Source organism: Hippoglossus stenolepis, chromosome 4 (assembly GCF_022539355.2).
Source record: "Hippoglossus stenolepis isolate QCI-W04-F060 chromosome 4, HSTE1.2, whole genome shotgun sequence".
Lineage (NCBI taxonomy): Eukaryota > Metazoa > Chordata > Actinopteri > Pleuronectiformes > Pleuronectidae > Hippoglossus > Hippoglossus stenolepis.
In genome coordinates this window covers 18,207,622-18,226,878 of record NC_061486.1, presented here as the reverse complement: position 1 = coordinate 18,226,878, position 19,257 = coordinate 18,207,622, and the positions used below count along the sequence as shown (strand labels likewise).

At 42.8% G+C, this 19,257-nt stretch overlaps 2 protein-coding genes across 2 annotated transcripts in view; both read right to left on the bottom strand.

Moving 5' to 3' along the window:
- Window positions 1-1,353: 1,353 nt before the first annotated feature.
- Window positions 1,354-4,586, bottom strand: rflnb (refilin B). Its single transcript, XM_035154350.2, has 3 exons — window positions 4,246-4,586; window positions 3,655-3,749; window positions 1,354-3,187 (listed from the first exon to the last, which is right to left on the bottom strand). The coding sequence occupies exons 1-3, from the start codon at window positions 4,441-4,443 to the stop codon at window positions 2,869-2,871; spliced, it is 612 nt and encodes a 203-aa protein (XP_035010241.1). The 5' UTR covers window positions 4,444-4,586; the 3' UTR covers window positions 1,354-2,868.
- vps53 (VPS53 subunit of GARP complex) overlaps window positions 4,542-19,257 on the bottom strand; it is a 27,841-nt gene continuing 13,125 nt past the window's right edge. The window contains exons 12-22 of the mRNA XM_035154349.2: window positions 18,220-18,300; window positions 17,865-17,959; window positions 16,533-16,775; window positions 14,324-14,471; window positions 13,994-14,076; window positions 13,831-13,909; window positions 13,378-13,526; window positions 13,206-13,275; window positions 12,968-13,105; window positions 7,829-7,933; window positions 4,542-6,965 (exon numbers count right to left, since the gene is read on the bottom strand). Of these exons, the coding sequence (XP_035010240.1) occupies window positions 6,795-6,965; window positions 7,829-7,933; window positions 12,968-13,105; window positions 13,206-13,275; window positions 13,378-13,526; window positions 13,831-13,909; window positions 13,994-14,076; window positions 14,324-14,471; window positions 16,533-16,775; window positions 17,865-17,959; window positions 18,220-18,300 (1,362 nt within the window). The 3' untranslated portion in view covers window positions 4,542-6,794. The remainder of the gene's footprint in view (window positions 6,966-7,828; window positions 7,934-12,967; window positions 13,106-13,205; window positions 13,276-13,377; window positions 13,527-13,830; window positions 13,910-13,993; window positions 14,077-14,323; window positions 14,472-16,532; window positions 16,776-17,864; window positions 17,960-18,219; window positions 18,301-19,257) is intronic.

Genomic DNA, 19,257 nt, shown 5'->3' with positions numbered 1-19,257 from the left:
TCTACGGAGCCCCTGAAGCCCAAGATAAAAGATAAACAAGATAAAAATATATAATCTTTTGAGACTCCAGGCGCTCTGTAGTATGCTGTGTTGACATGACACTATTTTATTACACGTCTTATATATTTACAAGACATTTCTATTCCAAGAGACATAGAGGAAGGGGTCCGTGGAATATATCCTATCTTGAAGGGGGTCGTTTGCTGAGAATAAATGAAAAACTATGCAAAATTTTATAAAATAACTACATTCAGTTTGTGGAATTAGAATAACTGCTGGTTTGAAATAAAAAATACAAAGTAGTAAATAAATATATTAAAACAAAGTATTCATGTATGCTAACTATAATGTACTAAGAGATGGTGAGATGAAGTGAAAGAAAAGAAAATCAGTGCAAAACTAAGCTGTTTATTTTATCTCATCAGTTTGACACTTGTGACAAGCTGTGAAAAGTTACTCCACCGGTGTGACTACAGTCAGGGCTGCAATGACCTGATTCAGTTTATGTGTAATGAAAAGACAAAAGATGAAAGATGTTACTTAAAACCTCCCGTTTCCGTGGTCACATCAGGTCGGGACTGACGGTGGTGGAAGCATCTAAGGAAGAAACATAAACGCTCCAGAAACATTGAACTAATGGAAGGGGCCCTGATGCTACACTCACTTTTTACATTCCCTGTTATGAGTTCATTGAGCAACTTGTAATTTGTGGAATAAGTAAAAAGGGCAAGTGCCAGTTTGTCACTTTAGTAAATGACAGTGACAAATATCACCCGCTCTACTATGTAGTGATTACATAGGGCATAATTTTGAAACTAACAGGAGTTGCATGTTATCTAAGCTATCACTGTCTTTCAGGTTCTCCACTGTGCAAAAGTCTAGTCAATGGAAAATCTATATAAATTAAAATTAAGATCTAATATGTTGGAAATTTGATTTAAAGGGTCAATCTTGATCCTCTGAAATCAAACAGAGGCAGTACTTCTCTCCTTGCGCCACAAGAGGGCAGTGGAGCAACAGAATTTTCTGAAGACACCTTAATGTGTGGAGTCTTAAAAAGGGACAGTTTAAGACTGTAAGCACAAATGTTCCCACATTAACATACGGATCGTACAGCCATGTACCCAGGATGCTTCAGTGGGATTAGCTGAGGTTTATAGATATAAACTGAAGAGTGTGAGGAGCCTTTTTGTGAAGAATGCCTGCCTCTTTCTGAGTGAGGGAAGAAAATCAAATCTATCACCCATTTTGAGGATATATACATTCATGTGCTCGAGGTTTGTTATTGCATTTATTACTTCAAATACTGCCGTCGTCTTTTAAAAAAGGATAAAAATACCAACTCAGAGACAGTTGATGACCTCATGAACACTTTATTTCAAACTGGCACTGAGTAAGTGACGAATATCAAAAAGAAGCGTCAACACACAGTCCCGTTAATCAGCTGAAAAAAAATCTCAGATCCTAGAACAGAATAAATACAATTTCAATCCAAGTTGAGCCAAAAAGAAAGTGATAGCAGTGGAATGCAGCTTGTTATTCTCAATAGTGACGGTGAGCGATATCAAAAATATGATCCACGATCCATCTATACTACGTACTTAATCAATTTTAGATTGCACGTCACAATATGAACAGATTAATCCCCTTGATCGAGCAACATTTACATCCTCCATTACAAATCGCAGTCATAAACAGTGGCCGGAGAAAAGGCTTGGGAAGAGCTCAGCTTGTGCTACGTTGTGCAGAAACACACACACACACAAACACACGATACCCTGTGAGGAAACACAACACACGTGTGTAAAGTTAATTTCACCACATCCTCTGTACATTGTGGATAAGTTAGTGATTTCTGAGCATGCATCCAAACTCCAGCAACACATTTATTCACCTCCTCTCTGCTGTACACAATAGTCGCTTCCTAAGTTAAAAAAGATACTCTTCTCTCTTAGATTAATTTAAACCGATTCTACGAAGTGAAACAGGCTTCGTTGTTCCCATTTAAAACCAATCACTCTGCATGAAAAGTGATTTTCTGAGGTCAAGTCAGCGACCTCCGTACTCAGCCCATTTAAAGCTGCTTCACTGAACTCCAGAGAACTTCCAGACTTTCTCAGGAGGGGCTGAGTGTTTGAGATATTCCAGCCAGCCCCCTAGTAAACAGTCAGCAGAATGTCCCAAGGAGCCGCTGTGAGAAAACAGCAGGAGATCCTCCACAGGACGCTCAGCGAGCGAGTGGGTGTGTTGGTGACATTTCTAACAGGCAACAAAAATAAAAAAAAACAAAACACAGAAAACAAATATCTAGGGATGAAACAGTGGTGCCACATAAACAGAGGACACAGACGAACATGCCAAACAAAAACACTGCAGCAGAATGAATAGGTTACTTCCTGCCTCTGTCTGCTGCACCGCCCCTCACCCGGACGCTCTGGAGATTTCTGCGTTGTTGTGAACTGAGCGGAGAATCTCCTGCTGAGAGGCAAACTCGGGAAAGAGTCCAAACCCAATCCTGCAGACATCCTCCGGAGCTCACGTCTGAAAACAGCTGACGTTACTTCTACAGCCAATAAATCAAAAACGATCATGCGACTGGAAGCTGTAACAAGTTAAAAACTGAAGCTCTTGTTGCCAACGAGTACTTTCTTTCACTGGCAGTGATATATACATATCATACATACAACACTTCTGCTATCTGCAACAGCACAGATGCTTCCTGTCCACAGCTTGGCATAGCTACTTTAAAAAGATAACAAGCTCCACATCTGTAAAAAAACAACACAGCAGGTCAGCCAGCCTCAGGGGAACCACGGAACAGGGGCCCATGGGAAGGACCACCTTTGTGTCCCCAGCCACCCCTCCACCTCACTCAGGTATCATCCTGTGGCCGCCCGCCTCCAGCTCCACGCTGGACAGGAAGCGTCTGGACAGCCGGTGGCAGTCGTAGCTCAGCTCCGTGATGTAAACAGCGCTGGTTTTCTTGGGGTAGATGATGGTGGTGCTCCTGACGCGCTGCAGCCGGTGGCGAGGCTGGAAATCCAGCTGCGTTTTGTAGTGGCGCCAGGTGCTGTGGGGAACCGCCATGATAGTCTGCATGCAGTGTTCAAGGCCCTGGCCCGACGGCTGCAGGGCCACGTCCTGGATGAAGTGACGGTCCGAGTTGTAGTGCACAGAGGAGACGTATCTGCGGAGGAGGAGAGGGAGAGTGTCTTGGTTTTAATGGGTAAGGATACAAAAGCACACACATCCCAACTCGACACTAAGTGGAAGAAATGTCCGCGCACCAGTTGATGCTCCCACAAACTCAGGGATTGTAACCTCCTGGTTTCATCTGAAGAAAACGTTTCCTGCCTGGAAGGTAACATAAACGTTTGTTGGAGCGTCCACGGATGTGTGGACATTTCTCATCTTCTGGTTTTATTTGGTGCAAAATAAATAAGTTAAACCGGTCTGTGCCAGCGGTGGCAGGTATCCATTACACTATGATGCAATGTCTGTTGCTCACATAGAGACTTGACAGTCGTCCGTCACTTTGGTCCATTACATATCGAACCCTGCATGTCCTCATAGTGCGCCATGTTTTGGCTGACATCTGCACACCTCCACCAGGTGTAATCCTGCGCAGAACAGGTCAGATAAACATGAACCCACCTTATTTCCTTTGCAGGTAACAGGTCGAGGGCTATGCCTTCTCCAAAAGACAGCGGGTGTAGCTGTGGGAAAGATCCAGTCGGTTCAACTGGAACCTGCAATGCAAAGAAAAACAAATGAACCACACACTTCACACATGCAGAGTCAATCCTGCAGGTTCTCACAGGCTAGGTTCAGTGACCCACTTTTCTTCAGTTGGCCAGAACATGCAGCAAATTCAACTGCTCAGTCTTATTTACAAAGAACATTCACAGATATTGTGTTTAGTCAACTAAAACAGGCTCATAGTCACAACAAAACGGTTGATTTCAAGTCATTTCAAAGCTTCAAATTGCATTGGTGGCAAAGCTGCACACAGGAAGAAGTGTGTGCAACGTGTAAGCTAATGCAACTTATTAGAGGAGCCGCACTAAAACATCTTTACTCATCGTGCACTTGTGGAATCTAAGCCTGCAAAAAAAGAGTTTCCCATATCAAGTTACAGATTATAAAATGTATTAAAACCATTGTTCTGCAGCAGTTTGTGGTTGTTTGCTTAGTTTACTCAATTAGAGTGTAATGTGGTGTGAGAGAGGGGGGGGTGCTACCTACCAGGGAGCCCCGTCCCTCGTCCTCCGACACCGGGCTCACTCCCCCGGCTTTCTCCGCGCACACAGGCAGCAGCCAGGCTCCGGGGCTCGGGCTCGGGGGCAGACCGGAGTCCGGGCTGTCGAGTCCTCTCTCCGCCCTGCAGCTCATATCCAGCGGCTCTGCCTCGCACACATGGGGCAAGTTCAACCGGCCGACCATCTCCGGGACACGGTTACTAAACTCCAGCGGGGTGACGACAGACTAAGTTTCCAAATTGTACTTCCTTCTGTTTGTTTGGTTCTGTTTGGTTTTTTCCCCCACCGCGTCGTTTCTGCTAACTTCTGCCCGGGCAGCATGCACGGCTTCCCGCAGGAGACACCATCAAGACACCGCTCCGTCCCCCGGAAACCTCCAAGCCTCTTAAAAACCAGAAACTTAAAAACGAGTATTCACTCTGGCCTTAAAACATAATGATCACACACTCCGGCTCCAGGTGACCGTGCGTGAAAAGCTGAAATCTGGCGTGTTAGAGGGTCCAGAGAGGGGATGTGTGTGTGTGAATGAGTCCGTCTGCCCGCGGCTCCTCTTCAAACCTCTGCTCCCTCCAGGCACACACACACACTCTCACATCTACACACTCACATCTACACACACACACAGCAAAGGAAACGCCTTCCCAAACTTTCTCTGGATCCTGATTGGATGCAAGACTAAGTGGCAACCAGAGACGAGGCCAGCCATGGGAACACTTCAGAGATTAAACCCTGGTTTAAAAAAAAAAAAAAGAAGCAGGTTGATGTGTTTTCCTGCAATTGTGCAAAACCATGCAAATTAAAGCAGCGTGCATGCGTTAGTGTAGCCCGTGTAGCACACAGGTCGGTACATTACATTTATGATAACTTTATTGATAGAGCACTTTTCCACACACAGTGCTACACAACAAGAGAACAAATGGTTCAAACACAGAAGGGAGCACATAAATAGATTTAATGATAGAGATTATTAGTCCGGCACCTTATGGAAATTCGGGAATATGCCTTATGGAGAAAGTGCATTTGTAGCCGACACCATCTCAGACAGGCCTATTTCCTCAGGTGAATCACTTCACAGCCCTGATGGCAAACACTCTGCCCCCCCACCTGTTTTTAGCCTAGATTCAGGAAGTTACACCAGAAGACCACAAGCTGCACAGAGGTAATAGGGAATTAAAAGATCCGGGATTTAGGCTGAGGCCGGGTCATCATGAGCCTACTGGAAAGTTATCAATCTTGAAATATATCCTAATTGGGAGCCAATTTAAAATAGAATAAAACAAGTGGGATGTGATCGTATCTTAGTTGTAGTTATACAGCCTTTAATCGTTTCAGAGTTTTCAGATTTCTGACATTTAGTATCTGAAGGCAGGAATGTTTACACTAATCCATTTACATGACATATATGTATATGCATATAAAGCCTTGAGACACTGAGAGGCCCTGGCATCAAAATCAGCGACCATGGAAACCAGACTGCAGGGGAGTTTGGATTTTCCTCCACAGGCTGTGACATCACACGAGGCTCCAGAGACCCAGAGTACTGTACATGGCAAAGTGCAGAGACAAACCCAGCTTGTTTTGTCTCTTTTATGACAAAAAATAATATTTTCCAAACCTTAAGTAATTTGGCCTGAAAGTACAGTGCAGCCGAATGGAAGAATAAATAGACTCCTGCTTAAACAAACATGAGCTTTTATGTCAATGCAAAAAGAGACAGAGGATTAAATTATTGAAGATGTTTGGACTGTAAAAGCACAGCACCGACCGCACACGTGTACTTAATGTTTACATAGACAGTATATACCCCATTAATTGCCCCCCGTTCCAGGCAAAGGCCCAAGCCAACAGTCCTCAGTTAGCTGGTTTCCAAATCAACCACGAGCAATTTTAAATGCCAAGACAAAGATGGCTCAGCGAAGACGCAGGAAATCCAAAGATCCTCTTTGTTCCACACTCAGTGATTTGTTTTAGGTCGCCGCTCACACAAACAATCCCGACACCTATGACGCATATCCACATTAATGGGTGGCAGCATGCACACACACACACACACACACACACACACACACACACACACACACACACACACACACTTTAAATTAAAAATGATTGAGGAAAGCCATAGTTATCCTTGAAGAACATTATATTCAGAAAACATCAACTTTAATTATGATCAGCCTGCTGGTGATCATCGGGGATTAGACGTGTACCAGAGAGGCAGCCAGCAGCTCTCTGAGCTGAATCCAGTTAACAGCACCGCATTCGGTCTGTGCGACAATGTACGAATGTTACAAAGCTCAGGCATTAGTGTCATGAGAAGAAAGAGGAAGTTACAGAAGCAAAATGACAGATGTAGCATCAACAAGTAGCAGTTTCTTCATAATCCAGCATCAGCTCAGTTTCACATCACTGTCAGTCAGAAAATTCAGTCCGATCTTTGCTCTTTCTTTGATTCTCCTTGATGATTGAAGTTTTTGAGAAGAGTGAGTGCAGGAGGTCTCATCCTGCAGCCTCTTTTATTATCAATGTGTCTGATCACAGTCTCTTCTTGATGAGTTTCTCCAGTTTACGGATGCGGGACGACTCCTGCTCAGGGGTGGGGGCACTGAAGGACAGAGTGGGGCCTCCGTCAGCCCCGGAGGGCGGAGTGGGTAACCTCTGCCTGAACAGCTCCAGCATGCTGCTCTGCTCACTGCGCTTCAGACCCTACACACACACAAACACAGGGGAAATATCATAAGCTTTAAAAATCGCTCTCAGTGTGCAAAATATTCTGATATTAACCTGATCAAGTCAACAGTGTAAATAAAAAAACTGCCATGTTAACAACATTTTCAGATTACTTCAATCCTAATCGGATTAAGAAATGTGGATTCTCATTATGTAGACAGGTATACTTCTTGATTGCAATATAACGTCCTGTTGTAGTTTTCACAGCATTTTGAAACATCAACATACGGTTACCAACTGCTTGATGAAGAATGGATGCCAAATTAGAAAGAAAACACTCAAATGCTCATTCCGAGTTTGACCTTATTCATGTTAAGGTCATCAGAAAATGCTGTTTACATGACAGTGTCTCACTCAGGTTTACTCAGGTTAATCTCAGAATAACATGGAGGTCCATGTAAACGTGTCTCTTGTTCTGCTTCACAGTAACAGGTTAAATAACACATTGGAAATTATGGGAAAACATTGAGGAGAGATGCAAAGCTACGATATTCAAACGATAGTTGGAGATGTTGGGAAGTACACATTTGTTTTCTTGCATGAGAAGATCCATACCACCCTTGCTTCTCTATGTTCCGTATGAAGCTGGAGCCAGCTGCATGTTATCTTTGCTTGACTTAAAGACTGGAATCTGAGGGGAACAGACACCCTCTGTCCAAAGGTAACAAAATCTACGAAGCAGAACCTATAAAGTCACTAAACCATACAAAAATAAGTGTTTATGTAGAAGATGTAGATATAAGAGGTATCTTCTCATGCAACCCTCAGCAGGACAGCAAATGAGCACATCTCTTTAAATTCGGAACTATTCCTTTAAACTACTGGTCCAACCCACTCACCTTCATGTCCAGAATCTTCTGGAAGGTCTCTGGGTTGCCATCAGCCAGGAGCTTGATGTAGTTGTCAACAAACACCACTGGTGGTTCATGTGGGGCCATCACCACCTGCAGGAAAGAGTGGAGTTTAGTGTTGCTTTCACCCCCTCCCTCTTTTCCTGTGCACCATCACGGGATGACCCGGGAGATCTGTAAATGATCCCACATGGGGCGGCTGTGGCCCAGAGTGAGGGGAAGGGGGGTTGTGGTGGTGGTGGTGGTGGGGGGCTACAACTGACAGAACCAAGTTGTTCTGGCTGCAAACAAAGTTGAGACTATGGTTCTATATTTAGAAGCCCACTCTTTTACACACCAATTACTCCACGCATGAGTGGGCAAGAATTAGCTCCAGCAGTAATTATTTTGGGGGGGGGGGTTATAATGAGTCTGGGCAAAAATCTGCATTAGTCAAAGGCAGACAGAGAAAAAAGTTTAATGGAGCTAAAGTCTCTCTGGATCGGATTCTCTCTGTTGTTCCCCCCTCCCAACAAACGAGTATGTGTGGAAAAACGAGGATCAGATAGCGTTTCTTAAAGCCGCGGCAAAGCAGGCGGACCAACACATGGCGGACAGACCCCCGTCTCCTATCTCAAGCATATGCGTGCGCACAGGGACCTAAACGTTTATCCTCTCCTTCACTTCAAAAAGAGCCAATCTGTGCTTTCAAGCTTTACCGCTCTCTTTTTTTTCTTCAACCCAAGGTAAAATAGACGAGAAGGTGAGCTGCACAGATAAGGGGAGAGAGGACAGATGAGAAGCAGGGGAGAAAGAGAGGGGAAGTGCAGGCATGAAAGACGGGAGATTGTGTGGAATTCTTTGCTTTCCTTACTCGCCCTGCTGACTGAGTGATTTACTTAGCAACTGTCTTGGAGCCGGGCCAAGGCCTGCAGCGACCTTATAAAAAAAAAAGGGGGTTAGAATGAAAACTGGCATTAAAGAGAGAGAGAAAGTGAGGAAGGGGAGGAGGGGGCATTCAGGCTGAACAAGGGAGGGGATTGGGGGGGGTTGCCTTTTTAAACACTCCCCAGAAGAGAACTTCAGAGGTGGGGAAGAGAGAGCTGGAGCTGTGGTGGTGGGCTGGGATGGAAGAGCGTGGAAAACAGCCACGTCTCACAGGCATCGCAGCAGCCAGGAGACGCCGAGACAGACGGACATAAAGAATCCTACGTGCTTTGAACACAACTCAGCACTGTCGAACAAAACGGGCGACTCAAGCGCATTCATCTCTATACTGAAGATAATTTGACAAGATCTTAAAACGTGGAACCTGAAAAATGAACTAACTATTCAAAACGACAGACCAAGAGACTATGTGTAAATTAAAATTACTCACAAAGTGACAAACGCACCCAATGACGCAGTTTCCCCAAACTTTACAGACCATTCTAGCCTCTTTTAGCTCCTTGTTTTGTTTTACGTTAGAATATTAGGTTAATGTTACAGCTTTTTTCTAATAATAAACCCAGTGTTCACTTCCTGTCCAGCACTAAACAGCAGAGAGACAACAAGCACCAAGTTGTTAAACATTGTGGAGCATTTAGCAGCGGAGGTGCAGACGTTTCCTTCAGGATTCAAACATGGAAAACTCTAAATTAAAGCTGATATTAGCACAAGTGCACTAGATGCATGTATATCAACCATGAATCTGTGTAATATTAAAAAGTTATATATTATTACATATATAATGTATCTGCTCCATTCTGTCCATACAGTATTCTTATTCTATTACTATCTTGGGCAAGGGTTTGTTAGTGAGCAAGATTACGCAAAAACTACTCAATCGATTCCCATGAAATTTTGTGAAGGGGTGTCGCAAGACTTAGAGGAGAACCAATTCAATTCTGGTGCAAATCTGGTATGTTTGACCTTGGCTTATTAATACTATGGTCTATATTTATTGTTTCTTCTTTATTTATTACTTACTTATTTACCTACACACTTGTTTACTAATGGACATTCCCTGTAAAAATGTCACTTGTTTGTATTTTTTAAACAATGTTACAATAAACATCCTGAATCCTGAATCTAGGCAAATGATCGCTCATAAGTTGATATGTGAATATTGTGTTAACATATTTGTTTGGCTCATGAGTAGCACACAAAAAAAATTAAATAAATTAATACGATTATTAACGCTGCTTTAAGTCTGAGTTACATCATATCTGTTTGAAACATTAACAGGTCAGTTTCCATTTGTGTGAGATTGGTAACACAATAAATAAATCATGCAGCTTTTTATATGGTTAACAATCTGTCTGTCTGTCTGGACTATTTTTAAGTTCTCAAGAGTACAAATCCAAACTTAAATCCAAAACAATTAGATTCCATACTTTGAAATGTTAAGGAATCCCACAGTGGCATGTGTGTTTAAATCTCAAAGTGAGCTATGAAGGTTTAAAGTGCTCCTTCATTTGTCCTAAAGAACTGCAGCAGCTTCTTGAAGCGGCGGAGCTAGATCTAATCTGAAGTCGCAGCATCACTGAGTGTAATTTAAGACTATTGTTGAGGCTTGGCAGAGGAATTCCTGTATTGACCTTCATTCGCTGGGTTTGTCTTTCAGATGCTTCAGTCTCAGCCCAAGGTGGAAGCAATTACCTGTAAGTAACCTCCATGTTCCACAAAGTCGAAGGCTAAATCGCTGGCTGCAGTATAAAAGCTTCTCTCCACTCGTGTGGGCTTTTCATTAACAATGGCCAATGACATTCACAGATATATATGGCTCATTCGAAATAGTTTCTCTAAAAGAGGGATAAAAAGTTGTCTTTTCTGCTACCACAAGAAAAATGTAATATTTATATTGTCGTGTGCAGCACTTTTGCTCCCGTTAAATTTAGCTTGAACCGTAACATCTGTCTATCTTTTTAAACGTCACTTGCAATTTCCTTCTGTTGATTATCAGGCCTTTTATTTTGATATTTCCTCTAGTATCAGATTACCAGTCTTTACAATGATGCTTTTGTCCTCCATTGTCACAGTAATGCACGTGAATCACTCAAAGGCCTTGCATGCGTCTGTGAGACTTCTCAGAAGCCTTATAGATCACATTCCGGCTGAAGGGGCCCGCTGGCAGTCAGATTCAGAAAAAAGCAGACAGTAGAGGGCTGATGTGAACGCATTCTATAATTCTATAATGTGAAACCCTCTTTAATGTTTGGCAGATGAGTGGAAATGTATGTATATACATTCAGGGCATTTTTCCATGGGAACAAAGACACGCCTTATACAGGCTGTGTGTGTGAGAGTGTGCATCCCAGCAGAAAGAAATAAGAAAAGGTGAAAAGGTTTTGTCTGACGGACAATGTTTTACACAGCTTCTAAGACAAAGTCTGCAGATCCGAATCTGAGGCTACATCCACACTACTACGTTTTCATTTGAACACGTATCAAAACTGCTATGGTCACGCCAGGCGTACACACTACTCCAGAGTTTTAGAGCTGCTAAAACAGAGAAGATTGAAAACGCTGTTGGCCCTGTTTAGTTTGAAAACTCCGAGCTGCGTTTTAGACAGGAACAGGCAAAAAATTTGATTTTTGGAAACAATGACGGAGACACTCACAACTATGTGCTGATTGGTTCTTTACGGTCGCAACGTAGCCTTCGCTGATTCATCAGGCTACTATCACAGGGCCCCATTACGGAAGAAAACAATCGACATTAGCCTCGACTACCAGTGCAGAAAGCAACATGAACAATCAATTACAAGCGTTACTGACCCTGTTGTCTTTGCCAACAGCTGTTGTGCAGCTAAATTCAACACTTATCTTTTTGCCATTGCTGTTTCTCGTTTGAAATCTAGCATGCCTTCCTGTTTACACCAGCAGCACACGCCCAGTGAACGTCAGTGGTCACGAGATATACATTTTCAGGTGTGTGGGTATGGACATGGATTAAAACTGATACGGAGCCAAAACACTTGTGTGGACAGAGATCCTTTTGGTTTGAAAACAGTGTTTCTTTAGTATGGATGTAGTGTGGTAACGTATTAAATGACATTCATCCAAAGTATTTTACTGTCTGCCACTGATGCACTGTTTTTCAAAGTAAAGGCAGGAAAGACTCCAAGAATAAAGGTCAAACTGACTGTTGTAAACATCAGGACAATCCAAACCGGTATAACCTTCAGGAAGGAAACAAGTCCTCCCAGGATCCTACGGGAAATCAAGGGACAGGCAGGCATGTGTGCATTTCTCTTCACTCCTGGGACAGTTAATTAGCGTGGGGTTAATACATGGCATCCACATACCAGTGTCCTCCAGTGTCTTGTGAGATAATTCTGAGGTTACTGGCTGAATCCGGTGTTTTCCCTCTGCACCGAACACAACATCCAAAATACAACATGCTATCCGGCGTATGTGGTTGCATATTTATTTACCCACTCCCACATACTGTGTTAAAGAAGACGATTGTGTACGTTGTGTTTACTCGTCTCTCACTCATTAAACCAGTTGTGGTTTGTGAGCTCCATTCCCATTCCGACCTCATGTGAGGTGGGTTATTTTGTGGAAACAAGCTCATAAAGTGCTATTCCGAGAGGGGGCTGAAGATGCAATTAAAGGGTTATTCTGCCTACAAATAAAATCGAGGTAGATAATCTGCTTGAATGAGTCAAGGCAAAGAATTTACTACCAACCACAAACACTGGAGGAGAAAGGTTTGTTGCTGCGTCTTACTGTGGAAAAAGCAGTTAGCCGCAGATTGCACATTATTCTTTGTGAAGCGTTAGCATCAACACCAGAGTTCATGTTTTACTGCATATGTCAGAGTTTCGACATCAAATCTGTTAAATGGCAAACAAGAGATAAAGAAAACTCACTCACACAAAAGGGTTTATTTAAAATTCCGATCCTTTAAAGGTCAGAGAATGAAACTCTGGTTGTAAAAGTGGCCAAAGTGAATTTTAGCCACCCAAGTTAAGTGTCATAAAATCTGAAGTGCCCCGTAAAGATGAGTGGTTCTGATAATGTGTTTAAGTTGAACTAGTTTGTATTTACACTTGAACTAACTTTCTCTTTAAAATCCGTCAGTTTAAGATGCAAGTTCCTTCAGTGTTTATACTGTAAAAGGTAAACGGTTTGAAATCATCTCTGCTGTCCTCCTCTCACCTTTAGTATCATCTCTGCTCTGGTCATTCCTTTCACCACTATCTTGGTGTAGCTGGCGGGTGCCTTGCGGAGCACCTGGGAGCCTATGGAGGGAAGATCCAACAAAACGGTCTTCAGGGAGTGGGTGTCGAGGAGGAGCTGGTGGTGCAGGGAACAAAATTCAAGATTTTAAAATGCATAGCACTGCACATTTCAAATGGAATGCATGGATTTTCTGCTTGACATAAATTAAACTTACTTGCTCAGCTCCCACCATGCTGATAGGCTTACATCTAAACAGGTGGTTGATGAATTTGGGAATGAAAGAACTAAAAGAGAGGAATAAGTGACACATGTATCAAATTCAGGAACCTTTAATTATAGTTTTTAAGAGTATGCCAGTATAAAAAGTGTGTATAGATGTGCAGTACTTTGTGAACTTGATGCAGAACTGTGTGAAGTATTTGCGAGTGGAGGCCAGATTGTCTCTGATGATTGGCACATTTTGTTTAATGTGCATGATGATTGACGTCACATAAGGACTCTGGTCACCCACGTGCTCCACACTCTGCCACGGCATCTGAGCGGAGAGATGAAGGACAGAAAAGCTTTAGCATCAGAGATAACGCGCTATTCTTTATCGTCAGGCTCATGTGTCAATCCATTAAAAACAAAGACTTTTTGATGTGGAAATTCTCAGGTTTCTTAATGATGACTGACGCAAAAGCAACATCTTCTTGGGCGGTTTCCGGCCCTTCTGACTTTTCAGTATAGTTTGAACCAAAAACAAGGGGCCTCAGACCAATGGACCAAAATCTGGCCTTAGTTTCCAACATCTTAAGAACTATCTGAGCGGAATGTGTGAGTGTGTGACTGTGTCTCACCTTGCTCATAGCAGTGAGAGCAGGGTCACAGGCAGCATCCAGATCTTGAACTATTAGCTGAATACTGTTTGAGATCACACTGAAAAACATAACTGACACAATTACCACATACTCTTCACATAAAAGAGGGAGAAAAAAGTAGCTGTCTGTAAGTGTCACTTACGTGCTGAATGTATCCATCTCTCCAGTCAAATTAATTCTCTCCACCAGGACTTTATCTACCTTTTCCTTTAGCTTCTCTTCCAACTGGAAAACAAACAAACATAAATGAATATTTAAAAAAAATTTGTTTGTACATGTGTTGATCTATTTTCAAAACACTGACTTAAAATTGTAATTGTAACTGTCACAGTTAATTCCTTAAAACACTGAAACATAAGTCAGACGTCTAATACTACTATCATGATATTACCTCTTAGGTTCCCAAACGTATACTGTCACTGCCATTCGAATAAATTATAGACACAAATTTACGATACGTGTGTGCACATGCCTGTTGTGTGGTAGCCAAACAGTACTCTGCAGTGCTGAGGATGCTACAGATCAGACAGAGCTCATCTACGGTGAACTTTGAAGCATCTGAGAATTCTTTCTCCTTCAGCAGACTGCTGATAGTGAGACCCCCACTGCTACTGCTGGACCTGGTACAACAAGAGAATGGAACATGAGCAGTGGATGAGTGAAAAACACATGTTCCACATAAAGAAGGAAAAAAAGGTCAGATCCTGCAGCTGCTGGAGAAGGGCTCAAGTTCAGTTCCCACCCAGCCCTTTGCTGCGTAGGAAATAAATTATAAGAACAGATCTGTAAATTATGCCAAAATATTTTACATGTATATTAACACAAACAAATGTATGTATCTTATATACATAAATGTGTCTCTATATGTATCTGACCTGATCAAAACTGTATCTGAAAAATTATCTGAAATAATCTGAGTCTGCTATCTTAAGGGGGCATTTTGTATTCTTCCTCAGTTAGACAGATGTCCTGATGTATTGTCATATAACTGCAATATATCGATTATCAGAGAATTGCTGTATTGAGATATTATTGTTATTGTGGGCAGTGCATCACAAATAGTACGGTATCATCACCCTGCAATCCCCACCCTTAGCTGAGATCAATTCCACGATGTTGTGTATTGTTATTCCCAAGACCGGCTGATGTGGACCCCCTTTGTTGTAAGCATTAACAAAATTCATTAAATCACAGATGAGGAAAAACATTTTAGAAAGCGATACACAAGCAAATGCGAGTATCAGGGTGCTGAACCAATTAGGTTTAATTGACGATCCAGTCATTAATAAAACTGCATAACAGAGACGTGGTTAAACCAAAAGCTCCTTTCAGGGGCCTCTTTCAAAACCTCACACACCCAGTTCACAAGCGCTCCATATTGAACAAGCATGTTCGCATGCGTTTGTAAGTGTAAGTACTTGCAAAGTATTGAAGTGCATCTTCGACTGAGTGTCTGTTTACAGCTCAGAATGTGGTACACGTTAGTCAGTGAACGCAAGTTGGTCATTAGCATGCATGCATATCTGACACAGAAACAGAGCACGCCTCTGTGTGTGTGTGTGAATACACCACAGCCAGTGATGAGTTCTAATGTGGCCAATGAGCCAGAGATGTTTTTGCTGGTAGCCTATTAGGCTTCGCCACAACATAACCAGCTCCAGATCCCTCGTATCGTGCCATCCCAATCCATCAAACCCAGCAGCACTGAAGACATTCTGTCTCAAACGAAAGCCCCATTACCAGAGCAGAGGAATGAACAAATAAGGGTGTGACATGCTTGTTTGTGAAAAGTTGGTCTTAAATAAATCTGTGTTTGTGTTACTGCCCAGAAAATCGAATGATTCACTCTGATGGAAAATATCAAAACACTAGAAATACAAGCATGTGAATGCTAGTGAGAATTTGTATCAGCTGCACAGTCTTTGTTGGACTGATTCAATACTTTTCAGAAAGAAATGGAGGTCTATGGCAACATGAAATACTAGTGTTAGAAGAATCAATTTATTATAAATTTTTGCTTTATCACAGTATCTGTTGAAAATTTGAACTTTGACTCCACACTGGTTTAACATAGCTAACATAGCAGCATTAGAAGCAAATATGGGAGTGGGTAAATACTGATGCAGCACCTTGTAGCAATGTCATGCTAATGCTAACCTTATATTACCTCTGCCAAGGAAGTTATGTTCTCGCCCCTGTCCATTTGTTTGTTTGTTTGTTTTTTTGTGAGTTAGCAGGATGATGCAAAAACTACAAGACAGATTTGTACGAAACTTGGTGGATGGATAGGAAATGGGCCAAGAAAGAGCCCATTTTAGTTTGGCACAGATATGGACAAAGGGGCGGATCCAGGAAATGTTAATCACTTTCTCTAACACTGCAAGAAGCGTTTTTTGACATTTTCATCATTCTCCCCTGGGAGGGAACTGTGAGTGTGTGCAATTTGGATTCGCTTGACTGAGTTGAAGGGGGCTGCTGGACCTGGGTATGCGTGCTACTAAGAACCATTCTAGTTTCTGCATTGATCGTCTCTTAGAAAACCTTTTCTGATTGTAGAACTAAAACTAAGTGAAAACCATTGTTTTCCCTTAGTTCCCCAACATTAAGAGTACAACTTCCCCTACATGAGAATTCTAATACAAGACTTTTTGTTCAAAAAACCAAACCCGAACTGATCTTACTTAGGAAGGTTTCCAGAGAGGATCTTCCAGGCGTACTCCCTCAGGAATTTCTGGAAGATAGTTGTGAGGGCGATCATTGGTTCTCCGGTGCTCAGCTGTGAGCACTGCACCATGCACTTCTTGTAATAGACAAAGAGGTCAGCACAGCTGGGCAGGACCGCTCCGCCTTCCTCCGTGCCCACCTTGGGTGGGCCTTGTGCTCGGAAGTCGGCCACAAACCGGTCGATCAGCTCGCCTAGGTTCCTGCAGATGCCCGTAAAATGTACAGCCAAACCCACACAGGTTCACACGCACATGCACACACACGGGTGGTTGGATCAGGGGCACATGAAAGGAATTAAATGAATGAAATCAAAACATTTCAACATTAAAAACACATGATTGCTGTGTAATCCCAATAAATACATGAAAGGATAAAATAACACACAGACAGACACTGAACCAGATGGATAAACAGGAGGAAATATTTCAAGCATATCAAAATCCTCAGTACTACATTCAACAGGTCCACGGTTAGTTGGTGTGGCCCGATCCAACTCAATATAGGAACTTAGGCCAAACACAAAACAAGCAGGCCACTGTTCTGTCCTGCTATGCCCCACTAGGGACGAGCTGATCTGGCCATTGCCTGTTTCAGGCCTCTGGACAGAAGTAAAATGAGGTTGTAGCTGCAGAATAGGTCAATCCTGTTCACTTGGACGAACAAACAGTGTTCTACGCACCAGCGAGCCAAGAGCTGGGTGGGGGGGTGCATGCAAGCACAGCAGAACCAGGACTGTGTTCAGTTTCAGGAGTGATCACCATGACTGTGGGAGGGGAGGGACTGATGGAGGGGAGGCGAAGGAAGGTGGTAGAAGACGAGAGGAGGGAAAAGTGAAAGATTAGGCAGGAGGAAAATGGAAAAAAGAGAGGAAAAGATACAGATTGGAGATGGAGAGGAGGAACGAAACAAAGGTTTTACTGTAAGAAAGAGACCAAAGAAGGGATTCAAAAAATAAAAAAAATTCAGGAGGTGAGAATGAAAGTAGGCAGATCTGCAAAGGCAGAACTTAATCTTTAACCTTCCTCTCTCTCTCTTTCTCTCAGTGTCTGTGGTCGTACAGCTAATGGGAAACATTTCTGCCACAGTGGAGACAGAGGCATGTGCAGGAACAAGAGATGGAAAGACAGCGAAGGCAGTGAAGTAGAATCGGAGGAGGAGGATCTGATTGATGAGCAGGAAATGGAAAAGGAATGTATGTGCCAGGTTAATGCACAACCTGCTCTTGATTCTGTGTCTGTGTGCGACAACACTACTCGGGTCTTGTCTGGTTGTATGAGTGTGTTGCTCACTTGTCCTGGGACTCTATGTAGACATATAGATGAGGTTCGAAACACTTGGAGACAATGCCGTGGAAAGGGTTGTCAGGAGCTTTGGGCTTCCTGGGCTGAGAGAGCAGAGAAAAATGGGCCGTTGGTGAAACAACAGGGTCTAGTTGTAGCTGCTGAGTTTAAATCATTAACATTAACAGTGGGTTAATGTTTTGCTTTCTATTCTGTGAGATAAAGGTCAACGTCAAGACAAAGCAGTGGTGGGAGACATGTTGCCTTATAGTTAAACTGCCCTCAACAAAGTGCCACATCTAAGGACAACTGATTGTCTCTATGCTGCAAAAAGGTCAGGTTGGGTCAGTCCAGATCATCTTACCTTGGCTAGATCCACATCCTCACCTGGCTCGTCCTCCAGGAAGGGGTTAGTAGGTTCGAGAGGGCTTTCTGATCTCTTTTTCTGTAAAAAAACCCCACAGAAATGCTGAATTGCAATGAGCCAAACTGCCATTTAGAAATCCCATGGTAACAATACTCCCGAGTGTGGCTAAGAATTGTTATAAGATTATCAACAATGCTCTTCATCGATTCATCTCCATCTTTCCATGTTTTTGTAGACCATTTCATGGCCACCTTGGATGAACCTGCACCTCCAGTTATAAAATTCCACTCAACCAAATCCCTGATTGAATTACAGAGGCCAGCAGGCATGGGTGTAAACCGAACTCAACACAAAAGAGCCTCTGTCTGGCCAAAATATTATCATTTCCAAACATGATTGGCCTAGAATGTGCCTCAACTAATCATCTGTCCATCCTGTGGGAATCGCTTCCACCTATACATGCCAACATGAGTGGGATGGAAAGGTTTCTTCAGGCTATGACACCAGAGTAGCCTGTGTGAGCGTCACTTACATGAAACTTGCTACAAATCAGCAAGTTTTGTGTAAGTTTCATTGTAATACAACGAAAAGCACAAAGCAAAACTGAATGTAAATTGATGAGGTCTCAAAGGAAGATGTAGTGTATACACTCACGAAAACCTACTTTAACGATATGACAAGATTTTTGGGGGGGTAAGACGCTGTGATTTCATATTGCAGGGAAGTTACAATATGTGAGTTACGCTACAGATCTCTCAATCAAAACGATTACTTAAGACCTAGTTTGACGACTTTGTGAAGCAGTGCGGGGGAGTTGAGTTGCAGTCTTCACCATCTTTGCCGATGAAAATCTACCTGGAGCAAATCATGTTCACGGATGAGGTAACATGAATCATGTTACACAGCAAACGGCATTGAATAATCACGATCCATAACGAGTGTTTGATACAAACGGTAGAAGGAAAAAACAGCCGACTGGCTACCAGTGTGTTATTCTGTTGACATACGTTTATTATCCCCATAGCTATAGCAGGG

What these genes read in the sequence shown, in the direction of transcription:
- rflnb (XM_035154350.2), bottom strand. Translation starts at nt 4,443, where the DNA reads ATGGTCGGCCGGTTGAACTTGCCCCATGTGTGCGAGGCAGAGCCGCTG. An exon ending in ACGAGGGACGGGGCTCCCTG is followed by an intron (nt 3,750 to 4,245) that starts GTAGGTAGCACC and finishes TTTGCATTGCAG; the next exon opens with GTTCCAGTTGAACCGACTGG. An exon ending in TTACCTGCAAAGGAAATAAG is followed by an intron (nt 3,188 to 3,654) that starts GTGGGTTCATGT and finishes CCTCCTCCGCAG; the next exon opens with ATACGTCTCCTCTGTGCACT.